General features: G+C 46.6%; 1 protein-coding gene across 2 annotated transcripts; it reads right to left on the bottom strand.

Annotated features, from left to right (window-relative positions):
• Positions 1-3,198: 3,198 nt before the first annotated feature.
• ZNF212 (zinc finger protein 212) lies at positions 3,199-21,842 on the bottom strand. Of its 2 annotated transcripts, XM_088834703.1 has the most exons (6): positions 21,708-21,842; positions 21,404-21,554; positions 7,517-7,901; positions 7,287-7,413; positions 6,226-6,315; positions 3,199-5,458 (listed from the first exon to the last, which is right to left on the bottom strand). In XM_088834703.1, exons 3-6 carry the CDS (start codon positions 7,685-7,687, stop codon positions 4,647-4,649), a joined length of 1,200 nt encoding a protein of 399 aa, XP_088690829.1. In that variant the 5' UTR covers positions 7,688-7,901; positions 21,404-21,554; positions 21,708-21,842; the 3' UTR covers positions 3,199-4,646. The 2 variants fall into 2 exon arrangements, with proteins under 2 accessions (XP_088690829.1, XP_055277438.1); XM_055421463.2 differs by lacking the exon at positions 21,404-21,554 and having other exon boundaries at positions 7,517-7,906; positions 21,708-21,841.
• Positions 21,843-22,173: the final 331 nt, after the last annotated feature.

Here is a 22,173-nt window from a genome sequence, read left to right as displayed (position 1 = left end):
AGAAGATGTGGCACATACACACAACAGAAGACTGCCCAGTCATTTAAACAAACCCAGCATTTTGCCATTTTTGACATAGATGGACTTGATGGATGTTATGCTGAGTGAGGTAAGTCAGACACAGAAAGACAAGCACTCTGTGATATCACTTATATGTGGATCACTTATAAGTGGAATCTTAAGAATACAACAAACTAGTGAATGTAACAGAAACTGACTCACGAAGAACAAACTAGTGGTTACTAATAGGGTGAGGGAAGCGGGGAGGAGCAACACAGGAGTAGGGGATTGACAGGTACAAGCTATTATGCACAAAATAAGCTACAAGGATATATTGTACAGGGCAGGGAATATAACCAGTTATTTTTAATAACTATAAATAGAGTATAACCTTTAAAAATGTGAATCACTATAGTGTACGCCTGTAACTTACATATTGTATATCAACTATTCGTCATTCTTTTGGTGTTCTTTTTTAAAAAATAAGTTCCTCATCTTTTTTATGTTACTGCTACAGTACATGGTATTTTTTTTACTATTTTATTCATTTGGCTGCACCAGGCCTTAGCTGTGGCATTCAGGATCTGTAATCTTCGCTGAGGCGTGTGAACTTAGTTGCAGCATGGGGGATCTAGTTCCCTGACCAGGAATAACACCCAGGCCCCGTGCGGTGGGAGCATGGAGTCTCAGCCATGGATAAGGACCGCCAGGGATATCATATACTTCAATTAAAAAAGAATTTTTTTAAGGAAACAGATTTTGATAGAATGTAAATTCAATCAGGGCTAAGACTGTTGTTTTCTATGCTGCCTTAACCCAAGTATTTAAAACAGCACCTCAGTGACAGGTGCTCGACATGTATTTGCTGAACAAAAGAAATGAAGGAGGGAAGCTTTCACATAGGCAGGTCTACAAGCTGAGTGAAAGTGTCAAGTTGCTGAGTCATGTCCCGCAACTCCGTGAGCTAAACAGTCCATGGAATTCTCCAGGCCAGAATACTGGAGTGGGTAGCCTTTCCCTTCTCCAGGGCATCTTCCCAACCCAGGGATTGAACCCAGGTCTCCTTCATTGCTGGCGGGTTCTTTAGCAGCTGAGCCACAAGGGAATGGTATCGAATACTTGACTCAGAGAAGGGCATTCCCAGGAGAGGCAACACGAGCTGAATGTGGTCATGGGGAAGTACAGCTTACTGATTAAATGACAGGGCTCCCGCTGCAGCAGCAGCATAATTTAGTATGAAAGGTGAAGAAACCCAGAGCAAGTTAGGTGGTCCAACTCTTGAGTTCTACACTTAAAAGCTTGCCCTAAGGCTTTGAGGAAAGGCCATATCCAATTTGTGTTCCAGGACAATAACTCTGGTAGCAAAAAGCATGTGATTAGGAATAGGAGATCAATTAGGTTATTGAATGAAAAGCTAGGTGGAGGACAGTGAGGGCCTTACCTGCAGGAACAGCAAGGAGAAGACAGTAAAGGTTAATCGCTGGCGTTCGGCATTGCATTCTTCACTATGTGTTGATTTCAAGCCAACTTGATCATCCTTGTCCTTCAGGCAGCTGCACTGCCTGTTACCTTCTCATCACCCGACAGAGCAGGCTTTCAATGAAGGACAGCTGAAGCAGGCAAGATTTTTTTTTGTATCACTGGCAAACAGGGCATTCAGTGAGCAGAGCATGACCCGGAGATCTTGTAAAAAGGCAGATTCTGATGCAGTGAGACTCAGAGTCTGCATTTCTACCAGGCTCCCTGGGGAGGCCGATGCTGCTGGTACAGAGGCCACGCTTCGTATAACAAGGACTTAGAATCCAACCCAGACACGAGGTCCTTAATCGTGGTCCACCAGAAGCAACAGAGACTGTGGTCAAGTGTGTGGGCTCTGAGGCAAGATGGCCTGGTTCACAGCCACCTCTGCTTCCACATCACCTCTTTGGTCTCTCCTCACATCTCACGTGGAAAATGGGGTAATACCGACACGTAGGGTCTTGTGAGGAGGAAGTTCATTTTGATGTGAAGAACTTAGAACAGTTATTGTTCAGTCACTCAGTCCTGTCCAACTCTGCAACCCCACTGACTGCAGCACACCAGGCTCCTCTGTCCTCCACCGCCTGGAGTTTGCTCAAACTCATGTCCAGAGTCAACGATGCCCTCCGACCATCTCGTTCTCTGCCATCCCCTTCTCCGCCTGCCCTCAATCTTTCCCAGCATCAGGGTCTTTTCCAATGAAAACACTGTGCTTCCCCTTTGGCTCAATGGGTAAAGTATCTGCCCGCAATGTAAGAAATACAGGAGATGTGGGTTTGATCCCTGGGTGCCACTACTACACTAGTCCAATGGATTGATACAATCATTTCCCTTCCTCAAGAAGAACCTGACTGCTGGAGAAACAGGACCCTATCTTGTATTTTGCTTTTCTCCCCACGATGCAAGGCAAAGTCCGGTCATGGTAAAGCACTCCTGGGATGGGATAAGGGGGTGTCTCTAACACAAAAGGTCATGGGGAGGAGGCTGGAGAAGGGAGTCAGGAGATGCTCCAGAGGATCCCGCACATGGTGAAGCTGAGCACCTCTCAGGGCCTTGTCCTAGAACAACCGCCCTCCCCATTCTGTCTCTACACCAGCATTACCCCTTACCTTACAGAGACCACACTCGTTTCTATTGAATCTCCACATCCCTCACTCACCTCACGAGAAAACCATAAAGCCTGTATAGAACTTCTCCGTTGTGTGTTCTTACAAAATGATTTGATCCTGTGGACAGAGGAGCCTGGCAGGCTACAGCCCATGGGGTCGCCAAGAGTCAGAACTGACTGAGCAACGCACACACACATACACACATATTTTTCATTTACTGAAATAGTACTGTTACAGATCCCATTCAACTTCTTACATTCCCCATCAGCACCAAGTATTTAAGATGGACCCACACGGCTATGTGGACACCTAAGCCAACACTCCTATCTCCCCACGACTCCTCGTGTACCACCGTATTTCACCTGCCGTCCCTATCACCCACCTCCCAACGACTCAGACACTCGGCCTGTCTGCAGCCCTCAACCACCAGATACTGGCGCGTGTCCCCGCGTGCCCTCCCCTCTGCTGCCTGGGTTTAAGGAAGGTGCAGGCCAGGCTGTGCCACGAGCCCTTCACCCTGGCCCCAGGAGGGAATTCTCGACGAATGGACAAAGACATCGACCAGGAGCACTTTTTTTTTTTTTCCAGTAGCAAATTTTATTCTAGGCAACTGCAAATCATCAAAGTGGACACTCACACAGGACCCAGGAGCCCGTTCCCACCTCCCCCACACAACGGGGGCAGGCATCCAACACCCCTGAGGGACATGGGGCTTTTTCTCCATCTTCTCAGGAAGTCAGGCCCAGAACAAGCGTGGAGTGTGTGTGATCTGAACAACCTCAAGAAACAACTGGTGCAACCGGGACCAACTCAAGGGATTGCTGCGTGGGTGCAAGCTGAACCACCCGCAGTGAGAACAGGGCTCGCTACCCCGGGAGGCTGGGGAACCACAGCGGGGACGGGCTGGAAGGGCAGGGAGCAGCCGTGCCCCAGTTCCCTTCCTGGACCCTTCACGCCCAGCAGGGGCTCTGGGGGCTCCTTCACTACGCTGTCCCTCGTGGTCGGTTAGCCCCCTGAAGAGCCCAGGACCCCCACGACAGGGGGCTCAGCACTGCATCCTGGCCTCTGGCTTAATTGAATGTGACTGGGCTGAGCGGGCCCGTGAGTGACTCCCTCCTGGAGGGCAAGCCAGGTCCCCCTGTTAGGAACAACTTCTACAACTCTGGAAATTTAAACAGCACAGGGCTTTCTTCATCAACTAAAATCTAATTCCGCCCCCCCCCCCCCCAAAAAAAGGTTCTTCAGGGCAGGGTAAGCAGTTCCCTTCAATTATTTCCTCTACTTGTCAGGAACCAGACCACGGAAGAGGACCCACGGGGCTGTGCTTCCACACGCCCGCTCACTCCTCTGGCCCAACTCAACCCCTGGGAAGACCCAGAGGCTGGGAGAGGCCACTGGCCCGGCAGTGTCAGACAGCCAACCCCAGCCCGAGACTTTTGGCTCCGACGGGAAAACCAAAGATAGCAGGAGAGGCCTGGCCCAGGGTCCCAGCCTCCCCTGGATTTCAGGACTGCCTCTGTGGTGTTGGAGAAGACTCTTGAGAGTCCCTTTTACCGCAAGGAGATCCAACCAGTCCATTCTAAAGGAGATCTATCCTGGGTGTTCATTGGAAGGACTGATGCTAAAGCTGAAATTGCAATACTTTGGCTACCTCATGCGACGAGTTGACTCACTGGAAAAGACTGATGCTGGGAAAGGTTGGGGGCGGGAGGAGAAGGGGACGACGGAGAATGAGATGGCTGGATGGCATCACTGACTCTGTGGACATGAGTTTGAGTGAGCTCCGGGAGTTGGTGATGGACAGGGAGGCCTGGCATGCTGTGATTCATGGGGTCGCGGAGAGTCAGACATGACTGAGCGACTGAACTGAACTGAACTAGGCTCGGCCCGGTGCCTGGTTACCAAAGCAAACCAGAGAGAGCCCCCTCAGAATGAAGTCAGTCCCCGACCCTGCAGTGTCTTTTAGGGGACAGTGCCAGCTCCCCCCACCCCCCTCCGTTGGGTGAGGGGCTGGCACCCCTAGAGCAGGCCGCTGGGCCTGGCGGACTGCAGGGCCGGCCCACCCCGCTCGCGCTGGTGGATCTTCTGGTGCTGCAGGAGGTGCTGCTTCTGCACAAAGCTCTTCTCGCACTCGGGGCAGCTGTAGGGCCGCTCGCCCGTGTGGATGCGCTGGTGCCGCACCAGGTCCGACGGGTGGCTGAAGCTCTTGCCACAGTAACCGCAGAGGAGGGCGCCCCGGCTCTTCCTCCAGGGGATGTGGCCCGGCAGGGCGACCAGGCTGTTGGGTGAGAACCGCTCCTGGGCCGGGCGGCCGGCCCGGGCGGCCTCCTGCAGGTGGCAGCGCTGGTGGGTCAGCAAGCTCACCCGGCAGCGGAAGCTCCTAGCGCATGCGTCGCACTGGAGCGGCTGCGCCTTCCGGGCCGGAGGCTTAAGCTGGGGCCGGGGTCGGGGGCTTGCCTCTGGCTCCGAGGGGGTCTGAGGGTGTGGGGCCTCGCACTCGAGACATCCGCAGGGGCCAGCGCTGTCCCTTCCCAGCTGCAGGCCTTGCCCACACTCCCGACCCGGCTGCAGCTGCTTGTGACACTTGCGCTTCCGGGGGCGGCCCAGAGTTCTGCCACTGCCTGGGTCTCTCCGGCCCTCGGCGGGCTCCTCCAAACGAGTGTCCCCGGGACCCGATTCCAAGAGGATGGTACTGCCCTGCCCATCCCAGAGCTCCGCCTGCTCCGGGCTCAAGAGAGCCTGCTCGTCGGCAAAGCCCGAGCACTCTCCGGGAAGGTCCGCAGAGTTGTCCTGCGTGTACTGTGTCTCCTGCTTGACCACGACCTCCTCCACTGCCAAGAGAAGGAGAGCCGCAAAAGAGGTCACAGTCTGGGTTGTCTCAGAGCTAAATGCACCTCGGCAAGCTTCAGAAGGGGTCAGATCAGAGCACCCCAGGACCAAGGGAACTGGGACAATCTGAAAGAGGAGGAGACTGAGTGGCTTGCAAAACCTGAACAACTACCCTATGCTCAGTAGAGATATGATGACTGGACCCAATACATCATGCTTACAGAACACTGTTACAAGTTCTCCAAGCTTGTCCACAGACTTGCTTTCAACCTCTGCAGAAAATGGCTAGATAAACACAGGCAACGCATATGCTACTTTAAGTGTTAAGAGTGTTAAAATAATAAATGTGAATAATAACACAAACACACACCTAAACCTGTAGCTTAGAAATCCACGTATCCAGCTCTGTTCTTCCTGCTTAGTCTCCCCAGATGGCCTGGTTCCCAGTGGCTTCTCCTGCCTCTTAGGCAGTGAGCCTCACTCCTGCAGATCTGACCCACCCTGTTCCCAGTCTCCACTGGGTTCTGACTCAGGTCTGTCAGGAACTCGGCCGTGTACGGCACACGGAAGGGGGAGTCTTAAGGACCCTGCAGCAGTGAAGGAGGTAAGAGCCACGTATAAGAGGTGATCTGACAAAAACCATAAAGGAGTTTAGAACAAACCCTGGCCAAGGTGACTGACGGTCAGCGTGGGGCCAGTTTGGTGGTGGCAAAGCTCACAACAGGCTGCCGGGGGCGGGATGGGGATGGACTATTCTGGAGCCACTCACCTGGGTGGATACCACGAGACTCTTCCTCCTCCAAGTCACCTGGCATCTCTGCACCCAACTCCATTTCTCCTTCGGGCTGGCCAAGCACCTCTGGGTTGGAAAGGGCACAGTGTGAGCCCAGAAGACAGGACTGGTCATTTGCCAGTGAACAAGGTGACCGAGGTCAAGGAGCTGATGGTAAAACTTCACAAGATTCACAGTCACTTTCCGCTAGCAGTTTCAGATAATTCAGAAAATTATGCCCAATTCAAAGGATCCACTTGGCTAATGGCTGCCTTCAACGCTCCTTTCTCAGCAGCTGGGGGCCAGGCCCCAGAGCTCCCTACTTTCCTCCCACCACCACCCCCACCTCTCATGGATGGGGGCTCCTTTCCAGGGATCTAACTTCATCTGGGCCACAGCCCTGCAAGGCAAGGTCAGCACTGCTGTCCCCACTGGGACAGACAAGGCAACAGCCACCAGCACCAGTCAAGGTCACAATCTCCTCTCAGACCATTTGCCCCTTCCCTCTCCCTCCCTCCACTGCGGTCACAGCGGCCTTCTGGACAAGCCTCCGCGGACCTCGGTTCTAAAGGAGTTTAGAACCAAACAAAATGAGTTTATTATTTTACCTGTAAAGATAAACATCTATCAAGCAGCACTTCTAATCCACACAGTATGAACTTTGAAACCACAGGACTGGCTGTAATTCCAGGTAAATGCCAAGAAACATTGTTTGGAGAGTCCCTGCTGCCTGCCCATCCCAGGTAACAAAGGATTTCTTGTCAAGCCGTCCTAAGGATTAAACACAGCTTGAGGTATCCGAGCTGTGTTACACTCTCACGCACATGATGACATCTTGTCTAAGTATAAATGCTACCAAGAACTGATTACACGAATACAAAACCTTTCCAAGAGTCTTCCTAAACTGAGGGCCTGGAGATTCCCATTACTCAACCTGGCAGAGGCCAAGTGAGGACCCACAGCCACGAGAATCCCAGGTGTAGTCTGGGTCACAAACGCCTCGGTCAGGAATTGCAGGATGTCTGAGGGCGAGGTCCAGGGAGAAAACCGCTACCTACTCAGAGAGACGAGAGTCTCATAGTTGCTCTTCATCACATTAGCGTAGAGCTCCTTCTGCCAGTCCTCCAGGTTCTCCCACTCCTGCTCCGAAAAGCAGACGCCATCATTTTCAAGTGACCTGGACACCTGGAATCACAAACGTCACACAGTGAGGGCCTCCGATCAAGGATACAAAGGAAAAGCCGGCCACTGAGAAATCTTCACCGACAGGCCCTGAGATCGGGCTTACCTTGGGGGCCTCGCCCTTGCTGCCGGGGGGCAGCCGCAGGATCCAGAAGTTCCTGTTCCTCAGCAGGTTCTCCACGTTCTCCAGCCGCCTCTGCAGCAGCCCGTACTCCTGCAACAGGGTCCCCAGCACAGCCCACTTGCCCTCCAGCTGGTTCCCGAACTCCACGGCCATCTTCTCGCAGTCGGCCAGCTTCTTCTCGGCTGTCCCCGTCCGCCCCTCCAGAGTCAGCAGGCGGGTTGCCTGGGACTCCACCTTCTTCTCCACGGCCTGGATGGCAGCCACCACGGTACAGAGCGAGATCTCTGTGGTCTCCAGGTAGGAGCTTTTCTCCGTTGCTTGTGGGGGTGGCGTGGAGGAAGTCAGAGGGCTGGAGCGGTGCTTCCTCCTGTGCTGAAGAAACAGGTGCAGGGTCAGGCGGTCAGCGCCTCTTCCAAACAACAGGTTAAAAACACACAAGGGGTCCAGGAACACTACGGCACCTAGTTTCTACCTTTTTTTTTTTAATTTAAAAAGCATGTGCTTTTATATTCTGATACTTCAAATTACACGTATATGCCGTAACAAGAAAAAACTGAAAAGGAGAAAGAAAGAAACATGTATATAAAATATCACCATCCAGAAACAGGCTGCTGGGATTTTGCTGTTTCCTACAGGGTTTTCCCCCATCTTCTAACTTATTTTATTCTTCAACAAAACTGCCATCAGACTATACGTGTTCTGTTACCTGTGTTTCACAGCCAGCCATTCAGCACAACTCTCCAGGGTCAGTATTCATTTCTTAAGCCAATTCGTTTCTGTCTGATATTTTAGCGTGTGTGATGCTCCGCTGCGACACACGACGTGGCCTCCACCCACTCGCACCACCACACTGCTGGGTCACTCCAGCCCTGCAGGTGGCTCCCCACAGTCAAGACGAAATTCCTTAACAGGACCTACAAGGCTCACCACATTCACCTTCGCACCTTACCACCCAGGACAGTGAAAACTGAATCCTTCAGAAACATTTACTTAAATGACCCGACTGAGTCCTCTGGCCCTGTCCCTAGGCTTCGCACTTTTAGGGTCTGTCCCTGACAGTGGCTGAAGCTCAGACTTCATAAAACCAACGCCTGGGAAGTGTTTCTGAGCTGTCCTCTTGCCCACACTGTGTGTTCATGGCAGTCTTAAACCCCCAAAGCTTCATATTCTCTCATATGGCACACACTTTATTCAAGGCTGCTTCTCTAACTATAACGAGGACACAAAGAACAAGACACTGGAAGGAAATATCTTTAGAAGCACTGCCAGGGCCTGAGCTTATGGTCCAGAGAAAGAGGGGATGAGATGAGGCCAACCAGTGGCACAGGACTGAACACTTAAGTTTGGCCGTGATGACCCCGGTAACCAATTCAATTCGTTACTGAGCTATTTAAGTCAAAGGCTTAAATATCCCCCTTAAAAAACATGTAAAGAAAAGTTTAATGTAAACGAAAAATACAAGTGAAACCAAATAATTCGATTACTGGATAAATTCATTTCACCACCCATTCTGTTTTTAAGTCTCTAGCTTTTTGGAATCTCTTTCCTTTCTGTGGCCCAGCACTGTGTGACTTGCCAGCACTGTTTTCCAAACAGGAAGGTGGGCTGGAATCTGAGCAGAGAAATAACATCCCTCCTCTTCCATGTCGTCAAAGGATAAAAAGAGCAGGCAAGCCAAGCTTCCTCTTTTCTTTTGTTTTAAATTATCTATCATGACAGAAACAATTTGAATGTCCATCAACTGGTGAACGGATAAACAAACCAATGGTGGTCCATTCATTCGTTATGGGTTGAATTGTTTCTCCCCAAAAGGACAGGAGGAAGTCCTAACCCCCGTACCTCGCAATGTGATCTGACTTGGAGGTAGTCTTCACCACCTATCAAGGTAAAATGAGGTCAGGAGGGTGTGCTCTAATCCAGAGTGACTGGTGTCCTAAGAATGTGGGGAAAATACAGACACAGACACACACACAGGTGGAAGGCACGGTGTGAAGGCACACAAGAAGACGAGCACGTGGGTCTGCAGGCAGAGGATGGCGTTACGCTGCCACAAGCCAAGGAAACACCTGGCGCCACCGGAAGCCAGGGGAGAGCAGGGATCAGATGCCGCCTCACAGTCCTCGTAAAGAACCAACCCTGTGGACCCCTGGATTTCAGACTTCTAGCCTCCAGATCTGAGAGACAATCAATTTGTTGGTTAGGCCACCTAGCTGGTGGGCCTTTGTTACAACAACCCGAGGAAAGATACACCTTATATCAGAATGGTTACTGTTAGTCACTCAGTGTGTCCGACTCTTTGCGACCCCACAGACTGTAGCCTACCAGGCTTCTCTGTCCATAGAATTCTCCAGGCAAGAATACTGGAGTAGGTTGCCATTTCCTTCTCCACCTTATATCAGAATACTCCTCAGCAATAAAAAGGATCAAATTATTGATACCTCTAACAACATGGATGAATCTCAAAATCACAAATGTGAAAGAAACCAGACACAAAATGCTACATACTGCATTCATTTACATGTCATCCAGGAAAAGGCAAAACTATAGACACAGAACAGACGAGTGGTTGCCAGGGGCTGGGGCTGGAGGAAATTAATTACTTAGGGGGTACTTTTGGGGATGATGGTGACAATATTCTATAACTTGGTAATATGATGGCTACACATTTTTCAACACTCTTACGCTTAAGAAGTGAATTTTACTGTATGTAAATTATAACTCAGTAAATAGGACGCAGAGTATCAAGGAAGGAGAAAATGTTAGCTATCATAAAAGATACCATAAACAAAGTCTAGAAACAAATAGGAAGAGACTATTGTAAACAGCATATGAATCGGAAAGAAAAGATAAATAACCCAAACATAAAACTGCAAACTATAAATAACTTGCAAAAGTGGAAATGTAGGTGGTCAGTAAGCAAATGAAAAGACAACCACACTAGCGGTCAGGAACGCAGATACAACCAAGTGAAATCACTTTTCATCGACCTGGTTGAGAAATATGAAAGAGAGGGAAAGGGAACAAGAATCAGAGCCGACTATGAAGTGGTAAATCTGGTACCTTCCAAACATTCCTGAAAGGAATGAAAAATACTACAAACTTTGAGGGAAGAAAATATCCAAAAGGTCATTAAAAACCCTTCCACCTAGTGATACACTAAGGGACTCTTCTAAAATAAACAGATTATTATTCAGCAACATACACATGAAGATGACTGACTACTGGCAACATTCTTTGGAAGAGCCAAAACTGGAAATAATCTTGATATCTTTTTTTTTGTCTGCACCAAGTGGCTTACAGGATAGCTCCCCAATCAGGGATTGAACCTGGGCCACAGTAGTGACCGGCTCCCCACCTGACTCAGTGGGTAAAGAATCCACCTGTCAATGCAGGAGACGCAAGACACGCAGGTTCGATCCCTGGGCTGGAAAGGTCCGCTGTGTTCTTGCAGCCTGGCAGGCTACAGTCCACAGAGTCGCAAAGAGGCCAGACACGACTGAAGTGACTAGGGACATGGTGACGGAGCCAAGTCCTAACCACTGGGCCGCAAGGGAACTCCCTCTAGATGTCTGTTAATAAGAAGATGGTTAAATGAACTGTGGCACAAACCTGATGTTACACAACTGTTAAAAAGAATGCATGAGCTCTGTGTGTATGACCAGGAGGAATGTTCATCATACACTGATAGGATAAAAGCCAGCTCGGAGGGAAACACATTTATCATGACTTCATTTTCCTAAAGAAGAGACAAGATGAGTGTATATGTTTGTTTGAGCACATAGGAAGGTGTGGGAAGATACTCACCAAACTATACTACCACAAGTCAGACTCAGGATGTGACTGAGGGATTTTAATCTTTGATTATAAACTATTGCTTGTTTGACTTTTTCACTAAACACATACTCCTCTATAATTTTTTCCTTAGATTTCACACATAAGAATACTCCTGAAGGCAATGAGAAATCTTTAAAAAGTACACTTACACTCACCATATTTCTGGATTTTTCTCGGACAGTCCTGCTTGCGAATTGTATCTTGCTGTCAGATCATGTATCACACACCGGGCCTGCAGCTATGGTCTGAAACCCACAGTCACTACCTATAAGACACAGCCCCTGCTCTTAGGAAACCTACAAGCTGCTTGAGTAAAACATTAAACAACACTCTAAAGTGATACTTCACAAAGCTGGACTAGATGATATTTAAGGTTGCTTCTAACTCTGAGATAGATGACTTTCTGTATTGAACAGATAAAAAAGAATATTTCATAATACATAAAATATATAAACTAGTGACAACAAATCCCTATGTAACCAGCACTTCAGGTAAAAAAGCTAATTAGTTAAAATTAAACACATATGTACACACACACGCAGAATACCTGGGAGATGCCGTGGGCTCAGATCCAAACCCCCACAATAAAGCAGGGATGACAAGAAAGCAAGTCAAGTGAATCTTTTGATTTTCTAGTACATATGAAAAGCTATGTTTACACTATTCTGTAATCTAATGCAATAGCGTTATGTCTAAAAAACAGTATATACCTTAATTAAAAAATATGTTATTGCTAAAAAATGCTATCATCTGAGCCTCCAGGGAGTTGGAATCTTTTTGCAGTATTAACATCAAAGATCATTGATCACCATAACAAATATTATAACAATGAAAAAGTTCAAAAATATTTCGAGAATCACCAAAATGTGACACAGAGATACGAGGTGAGCAAATATGTTGGAAAAATGGCAGATGATAGACTTGCTTGACAGAGAGTTGCCATAAATCTTCAACTGGTAAGAAACACTGTCAATTACAGTAAAGCAAAGCACAGCACAACAAGGTATACCTGTGTCTGTGTGTGTTTTTGTTTATATATCAACTTTACAGTCCTTCGTGCAACTCTCTGAAGTAACTACTATCCCCAAATTTGTTTTTTCACTATTAACTGCCCCTTTCATTTTTTTTACCATGTTTGTTTCCAAAAATTATACTCTTCTAACTTTTCACGTTTTAGGATTTTACATAAACAAGTCACTCTTCTACAGTTCCAGGGAACAGCTTGGTATTGCAGGTGGCTTTGATTCATTCATTTTCATTGCTGTATAATGTTCTACCATGGGACTACACCACAATTTATTTTTCCATTCCACTACTGATGTTTCCTCATCTTTGTCATTACGAACAATAGTGATGGATGGAACGGTGCCTGGCTTCTAGTGGATATGGGCAAGTTTCGCAAGAGCATAGTCCTAGGAAGGGAATCACTGGCTCATGGGGTATATACACATCCTGAACTTAAACATATAATGTCAAATGTTTTCTAAAGTAGTTGTATCGATTTCACTCCCATCAGAAATCTGTAAGTATTCTGGCTGTTCCACAATATCATCAACATTTGTTACTGTCAAGATAAAATTTGTGTCCCTCTAGCAAACTGAAAGTGATACCTGTTCAGTCATGTCTGATTCTGTGCGACCCCATGGACTGTAGCCTGCCAGCCTCCTCTGTCTATGGAATTCTCCAGGCAAAAATGCTGGAGTGGGTAGCTGTTTCTTTTTCCAAGGGGTCCTTGGGACCCAGGGTGGGTCTCTTACACTGAAGGCAGATTCTTTACCTTCTGAGACATCAGGGAAGCCCTTGTGCATGTCCCTCTATAAATCTGAAATGATATCTCATCATGGTTTCATCTGCATTTTTTTTATTACCAGCAAGGGATAAGCATTTTTCCTTAATGTTTACTGGCCATTCAAATTTCCCCTTCAGTGCTGAAGTCTTTAGTCCATTTATCTTTTGGGTTATCTGACTTCTCTTAAGTATTTATGAGGCTGTCTGATACAATTTGTCTGTAAATTCTATATACTAATCTATCAGTTATATGTATTACAAATCACTTCCCTTATTTGTGCCTCATTTTAAAATTATCTTTATTACTGTTCAATATAAAGTTTTAATGTAGGTGAGTTTTTTATCAGTATTAATTCTCCTGTGGTTTGAACTTTCATGTCAGGTGTACAAAAAACATCTATATCACACGATACTGTCTTCTAAACACTTGACAGTTTTGACTTTCACATTTAAGTATTTATCTCAACTAGAATTGAGACAGTATTTGTGTACAGTGCAAGCCTCAATCTTCATATGGGAAGTCAACAGATCTAATACTATATACTGAAAAACCCATCATTTACCTGCTATCTCTGTCATAAATCATGTTTTCATACATGAAATCAGTCTATTTCCGGCATCTCTCTTCTACTCTATGGGTCAATTTTCTACTGCTTTACCTAAATTACCATCTTAATGACACAGCTTTTTGATAATTATTGATACCTGGTACAAGTCCCTCCTACTTATTTCACAGGAGGATCTTGATTATTTCTGGCCTGGTAATAGTCTACGAGTTTGAAAGATTTCACAAAAATATCTTTAGAGATTTTGTCTGGCACTGCATCAAATTCATAGATAAATCTGAGAAATGACATCTTTAGAATAAAAATGTTTCAATCCACTCACAGTACATACTCCTTTTCTAATGTTTTCTTAACATCTTTTGCTATTTAAACATATTCTATAGGTATCTGTTCCAATCATCAATTGCTCTATCATAAATAATTCTAAAATGTAGTGGCTTAAGACAACAACATGTATTTTGCTCACAAATCTGCGACTAGAGGAGGCTTTGTCAGGGACAGTTTGGTCTACCGCACTCCAGGCCAAGTGGAGCACATTACGGGCAGGTGCGAGAATCACCTGGAGAGTCCCAAGCCACATGGACAGGGTTGATCTTGGTGGTAATGGTCATGTTCTGTTCAACAGCTCTGCCTGAGGTCCCAGTCTGCAGTCAGCATCAACCACTAGAACACACTCACATTTCTAATGGGGCATTTCTGCCTTCTCCCTTTTTTCCTCATTGATCTCTCTAAACACTGAAACTCTCTATTGACAGCTCCGCGGATAAAAAAATATTATCCTCTGTGGCCATGCTGCACAATGTAACTGGAGGACAGTCACACGGCTCAAAACAGCCTGGAGTCAAAACTCCCCCCTGGGTCCTCCCCACCATTCTACGCAAAACAAAGAATTCTCTCACCCAAAGGAAAAAAATGGACATTAAGGTTGATTACCCCAGCTCCCAGCCGGTCCAGCCTCTGGCCCAAAATTCCTTGCCCTGGCCGTTTAAGAGATAACTACTCCAAACACCCTTGGAGAAGAACAGACTCCCTTAAGACAGTAGATTTCCACATACATGCCTGTATATGCTTACTCTTTTCTTGGCTTAGTGCAGCAGCTCACTGGTCTGACTGCTGCCCCTTCTTGCCTCATTAAAGGTGATCTGTGCCTGTAAAGTGCCGGTCTCATTCTTCTTCCAAACCTCGCCTTCTCTAACTCCCTTACCGTACAATAACAGCCACCAGAAACATGTGGATGCTAAAATTTAATTAAAATTAATTAAAAATTGAGTTCTTCAGTTCCTCAGCTACTGAGTTACATTGCAAGTTTCAACGGCTACATGTACTTTGTTCCTACTATACTGAACAGGAAGAGAATATTTCCACCATCTCAGAAAGCTTTACTGAATGCACACCCTTACTAGTTTTTTATTCATAAAATATTAAGGTCGTGCTAAAATTTCTACTATCACAGTGAATTTTCCTTGCAGTTCTATCAATTTTTAATATATTTTGAGGCTATATAATTAGATGCACATAATGATGAAAGTGAAAGAGGAGAGTGAAAAGGTTGGCTTGAAGCTCAACATTCAGAAAACGAAGATCATGGCATCTGGTCCCATCACTTCATGGGAAATAGATGGGGAAACAGTGGAAACAGTGTCAGACTTTATTTTTTGGGGCTCCAAAATCACTGCGGATGCTGACTGCAGCCATGAAATTAAAAGACACTTACTCCTTGGAAGGAAAGTTATGACCAACCTAGATCAGTTCAGGTCAGTCGCTCAGTTGTGTCTGACTCTGCGACCCCATGAATTACAGCACGCCAGGCCTCCCTGTCCATCACCAACTCCTGGAGTTCACTCAAACTCATGTCCATCGAGTCGGTGATGCCATCCAGCCATCTCATTCTCTGTCGTCCCCGTCTCCTGCCACCCCCAATCCCTCCTAGCATCAGAGTCTTTTCCAGTGAGTCAACTCGTCGCATGAGGTGGCCAAAGTATTGCACTTTCAGCTTTAGCATCAGTCCTTCCAATGAACACCCAGGATCGATCTCCTTTAGAATGGACTGGTTGGATCTCCTTGCAGTCCAAGGGACTCTCAAGAGTCTTCTCCAGCACCACAGTTCAAAAGCATCAATTCTTCGGAGATCAACTTTCTTCACAGTCCAACTCTCACATCCACACATGACCACGGGAAAAACCATAGCCTTGACTAGATGGACCTTGGTTGGCAAAGTAATGTCTCTGCTTTTTAATATGCTATCTAGGTTGGTCATAACTTTCCTTCCAAGGAGTAAGCGTCTTTTAATTTCCTGGCTGCAATCAGCATCTTCAGTGATTCTGGAGCCCCAAAAAATAAAGTCTGACACTGTTTCCACTGTTTCCCCATCTATTTCCCATGAAGTGATGGGACCAGATGCCATGATCTTCGTTTTCTGAATGTTGAGCTTCAAACCAAACTTTTCACTCTCCTCTCACTTTCATCAAGAGGCCTTTGAGTTCCTCTTCACTTTTTGCCATAAGGGTGGTGTCATCTGCATATCTGAGGTTATTGATATTTCTCCCGGCGATCTTGATTCCAGCTTGTGCTTCTTCCAGCCCAGTGTTCCTCATGATGTACTCTGCATAGAAGTTAAATAAGCAGGATGACAATATACAACCTTGACGTACTCCTTTTCCTATTTGGAACCAGTCTGTTATTCCATGTCCAGTTCTAACTGTTGCTTCCTGACTTGCATACAGGTTTCTCAAGAGGCAGGTCAGGTGGTCTGGTATTCCCATCTCTTTCAGAATGTTCCACAGTTTATTGTGATCCACACAGTCAAAGGCCTTGGCATAGTCAATGAAGCAGAAATAGATGTTTTTCTGGAACTCTCTTGCTTTCTCCATGATCCAGTGGATGTTGGCAATTTGATCTCTGGTTCCTCTGCCTTTTCTAAAACCTGCTTGAACATCTAGAAGTTCACGGTTCACATATTGCTGAAGCCTGGCTTGGAGAATTTTGAGCGTGACTTTACTAGCGTGTGAGATGAGTGCAATTGTGCGGTAGTTTGAGCATTCTTTGGCATTGCCTTTCTTTGGGATTGGAATGAAGACTGACCTTTTCCAGTCCTGTGGCCGCTGCTGAGTTTTCCAAATTTGCTGGCATATTGAATGCAGCACTTTCACAGCATCATCTTTCAGGATTTGAAATAGCTCAATTGGAATTTCATCACCTCCACTAGCTTTGTTCGTAGTGACCAACCTAGATAGTATATTAAAAAGCAGAGACATTACTTTGCCAACAAAGGTCCGTCTAGTCAAGGCTATGGCTTTTCCAGTGGTCATGTATGGATGTGAGAGTTGGACTGTGAAGAAAGCTGATCGCTGAAGAATTGATGCTTTTGAACTGTGGTGTTGGAGAAGACTCTTGAGAGTCCCTTGGATTGCAAGGAGATCCAACCAGTCCAATCTAAAGGAGATCAATCCTGGGTGTTCATTGGAAGGACTGATGCTAAAGCTGAAACTCCAATACTTTGGCCACCTCATGAGAAGAGCTGACTCACTGGAAAAGACTCTGATGCTGGGAAGGACTGGGGGCGGGAGGAGAAGGGGACGACAGAGAATGAGATGGCTGGATGGCATCACCGACTAGATGGACATGAGTTTGAGTGAACTCCGGGAGTTGGTGATGGACAGGGAGGCCTGGCGTGCTGTGATTCATGAGGTCGCAAAGAGTAGGACACGACTGACTGAACTGAAGATTAGAAACATTCTATCAGGATGGTAATTAAGTCTTTTACCATAATAAAAGCAGCAGCAGCCCTTTATCTCTAGCAATATTAATACAGTTAAGCCAATGTTCCTTTTAAAAAAAATACTGTTTATTTTTTTATTTTTGGCTGTGCTGGGTCTTTGATGCTGTGAATGGGACTTCTCTAGCTGCAGCAAGTGGGGGTGATTCCTCGTTGCTTCTCACTGTGGGGGCTTCTCTTGTTGTGGAACACTGGCTCCAGGAGTTGCTGTGCAAGGACTCAATAGCTGTGGCACATGAGCTAAGCTGCTCCACGGCATGTGGAACCTTCCTGGACTGCACTGAACCTGTGTCCCCTGCACTGGCAGGTGTTATTTTTAACCACTGAACCACCAGGGAAGTCCCCAATTTTCCCATGATTAGTATTAGCCTGGTACATGTTTTCATATCCTTTTATAGTCAACTGTTTCTATAGCTTTATCTTTTAGTCATATCTCTTATAAACCACTTGCCAAACTTTAACCCGGACGGGCAGATCAATCTCTGCCTCTTAAGTAAAACATTTAGTCCATTTACATTTATTGTAATTGTTGGTCTATTTTTACTTATTTTTACCTTACTTGTGCTATTTATCCCATTCTGTTTCTTGCCTTCTTTCAGATTGATTTTTTCTTATTCTAGTATTCCCCCTTTTGAATTTTAAGTTATATAGCCAATGTCTAGTCTTTTAGCAACCATCATAGAAACAGATTACAAAGACTTCAAACATCTGAATTTTGATCATCTCTTCCTAATGTTGAAGAAGGCAATGGCAACCCCAACCCACTCTAGTACTCTTGTCTGGAAAATTCCATGGACGGAGGAGCCTGGTAGGCTGCAGTCCATGGGGTCTCGAAGAGTTGGACATGACTGAGAGACTTCACTTTCACTTTTCACTTTCATGCATTGGAGAAGGAAATGGCAACCCACTCCAGTGCTCTTGCCTGGAGAATCCCAGGGACGAAGGAGCCTGGTGGGCTGCCATCTATGGGGTCACACAGAGTCGGACACAACTGAAGCAATGCAGCAGCAGCAGCTTCCTAACATTTATATCAATGCTGCCATGCATTTTAATTCTATCTTTGTTTTTAACCCACAAGAGAGTATTACTCTTTTATTCAGACAATAGTTGTTTAGATTTACCCATTTTAATGGATCATCATATTTTCTTACATTATCACTTTCCAAGTAGGATAATTTTCCTTGTACCTTAAGCACATTCTTTAGAATTTCTTTAATGAGTATACTAGTAACAAATTGTCAGTTCTGTCTGAAAATATTTTACCATTTTATTAAAAGATACTTTTGAAAAGTATAAATATGGGACTACAAAGTTATTTTCTTTTAGCCTTTCCACGATGCCAATCTACTGCTGGTTGGTTTCCAGCATTTTGAGATGAACCTCATCAGTCTTAAGAATAGTTCATTTGAAGCCAATCTTTTAAAAGAATTATCTCTGCGTTGTATTCTGTGCCTTCACCATTATGTGTCTAGGTAGAGATTTTTTTATGTTTATCCTGATTGGGATCCTACTGGGCTTCTAAGTATTTGTATTTGCATCAGTTCTATGATATCCTCAGCCATTAACCACTCATCAAACATGGCCTCCAGTGCAGACTGTGTGTGTTTCCTACTGGAATTTCAATATGTTTTTCTTCTGAAATTGCAACCTCTGAAATCTCTGAATGACTAATTTTTTGTCCATTCATTTTACTGGCTTTTTCTCAGAGTTTTTCATTACTTTTTGCATAACTTTTTATTGGGAATTCATTTTTTTCTTAGATTTTATCTATGAGAATTATTTGAAGTCTGAGTTAAGTGTTGAATACTTCAGAGAAGATTTATGTTCATTTCTGATAGACAGCTGGAGGCTTTACTTTAAATTCTTGGCTTAAGGTTTCCCAGACACCAAGGTCATATGAATTCAGGCAATAAGCCCACTGAAGAGTCAACATGAATTCTCAAGAGGCACCTTGTACGCATCTCTTAGCACCAAGGTTTGTCGTGATTTTCTCTGCAATCACTCCCTAGAGCTAAGAGCTTACTTCCAGTTCACCCTTAAGGTTGTCCTTTGAAGTTTCAATGTTATGAGACTGGAGTTGAAGGCGTCTGAGACTTCCCATCTTAGGCTTTTTTCTATTTGTCTATTTTCCAGTGCCCCTTGAGGTTATAAACACTACCAATGAAATGTCCTCAAAGTTGGCTTCAGAGATCCTTCTTATCTCTTAAGAGCTTGCTCTTACACTTAGTCTTTGGGCTCTTTCATATGCTCTACTAACTACATTTCAAATATATTTGTTCCCCCCACCTCAGAATTTTTGGTTGTTTTCATCAGGGCACCCTTTGGCCATACTGTCAAGTAAGAGTTACAGAATCCTTTATCTGAAGACGAGAAACAAAATACACTTGAGAACAATTTAAATATGTTCTGCATTGATAAATCCATACATTAATTCAAGCATACTTGGGGATTTTGGAGGACAAGACTTCCTTTTAACAAGATCTGTTGAAGACGTGTAGGAAACTGCACTAACCAATTAGGAAGAAGTATTCTGGAAGTTGGTAATGTATCCTCCTGCCCAACTTTAGTATTATAATGTCATCTTGAGGAAAAGGCAAATCTTTGACCAGATAACCTTAGCTTAAAGGAATCAAATGAGGTAAATACAGTGATATCGTGAACATTTGTGTCTTGTCATAATTCACTGAAAACAAACACTGTATTAAGTCTCCCAATCCTTTCCCTCTTAGTTCTTACCTACTTCCCACAAGAATCAAATACAAGGCACCCAGTTCATGGTCAAATTTTCACAACAGCCCTCTCACATGATTCTGAAAGTGTCTCTAAATCAAGAAATGCTGCCCTAAAGACCAACTGAACTCCACCTGCCCTTTCTACAGCAAATCCTCTTATATCATCAAAGTAACCAACACTTCGTAATACTAAGAGAATGTCAGAGCTGTCAAGAACCTTATGTGATGCAAACTCAGTCGCTTCAGTCATGTCTTAGTCTTTGCGACCCTATAGACTACAGCGCGCCAGTATCCTCTGTCCATGGGATTCTCCAGGCAGGAACACTGGAGTGGGTTGCCAAGGCCTCCTCCAGGGGATCTTCCCGACCCAGGGATCGAACCTGGGTCTCCTGCATTGCAGGCGGATTCTTTACTGTCTGAACCACCAGATCATCTAGTAACTAGCCAAACACTCAATTTACAGCTAAGGAAACAGAGGCTTAAAGTGAACACAGTTACCTAAAATCACTAGACTGGATAGCTGTGAGAGCTGCTGCTGCTGCTGCTAAGTCACTTCAGTCGTGTCCGACTCTGTGCGACCCCACAGACGGAAGCCCATCAGGCTCCCCCGTCCCTGGGATTCTCCAGGCAAAAAACTGGAGCGGGTTGCCATTTCCTTCTCCAATATGTGAAAGTGAAAAGTGAAAGTGAAGTCGCTCAGTCGTGTCCGACCCTTAGCGACCCCACGGACTGCAGCCCACCAGGCTCCTCCGTCCATGGGATTTTCTAGGCAGTAGTACTGGAGTGGCTTGCCATTGCCTTCTCCAAGCTGAGAGCTGAGTTAGGAGCTAAAACCCAGTTTCCCGACTCCGTGCCCAAGCTCCACGTGTTGCCATTCCTTGAATGGGGACATGTGGGAGAGGAGACGGAAAGAGATCGACAGCTTCCCAGACAAAAAGCCAGCAACTTACACCGTGAGGGTTAACACCTGCCCCCCAGGGAGAGAAAGCCCAGCCTTAACTTCAACCCAGGGCAGAGTCTGCAGCAGGAGAGAGCACGGCAGAAGGAACGAGGGCAACCCCATCAGGCCGAGAACAAGCTGGTCACAGAGAAGCAGAGTCCTGGGGTCCCGGAACGCGGGGCAAATTCGCTGGCAATGACGGGGGCCCAGGGTTTCCCATCCGCGCCTCCTCACCAGCCAGGAAACGGGCTCTCTTAGGGCGCGACGAAAACAGGTCGGGACGGTAGTAAATCCAAGAACATGAAACAAGCCTCGGAGAAGTTTCTCGGGAAGACGCCGGGGCTCCGGCCGACGCGGAGGGAACCGTCCGGGAGAGGGCAGGGCGCTGGGGTCGTCGGGGGAACGTCAGCGTGGACCCGCGCCAGCCGCTGACCACCGACGCCCAGCCCCGCCGCGGCCGCACCTCGAAGCCTCGAAGCCGGCAGGGGGATCCGCCACCCCCATCGCGCCCCCGGGCCCGCACGAGGGGGACTCTTACCCGAGCAGGTGCCGGCTGCGCCATCGCTGCCACCCGGGGCCCGTCTGATACGCCTCGGGCTGCGTGCGGGGTTTCCTGGGGGACCGCCGGCACCTCCTGGCAACCGCCCCCAGCGCCGTGTTGATGCAAGGTGCATTGTGGGAGTCCGGCCCTCCCGGGCCAAGACGGGCGCCACCCGCCAATCCTCGCCGCGCGGGGTTTCCCCTGGCGCCTCCGTGCGGCGGGAGGGTGAACAACACCTCGGCATTCAGCCCGAGGGACGGAGGACTAAGACTTTCCAAGTCAAGTGCAGGTTGCAAATTTAAGACGAACCTCCTATAAGCACAGCTTCATTAATGAACCCCAAACAAGCAATTGTCTAAGTTTTTATCGGGATACGTTTACCACTCCTTATCAAACACTTAATTCCATTTAAATTCATCTCTCAGTGGTTTGGAGGGCTTCCCTGGTGGCTCAGACGGTCAAG

This window comes from Moschus berezovskii, chromosome 3, assembly GCF_049115385.1.
Source record: "Moschus berezovskii isolate FMDL1 chromosome 3, NW_MosBer_1.0, whole genome shotgun sequence".
In the NCBI taxonomy this organism is placed as follows: domain Eukaryota; kingdom Metazoa; phylum Chordata; class Mammalia; order Artiodactyla; family Moschidae; genus Moschus; species Moschus berezovskii.
This window is presented reverse-complemented; position numbering and strand designations above follow the sequence as displayed.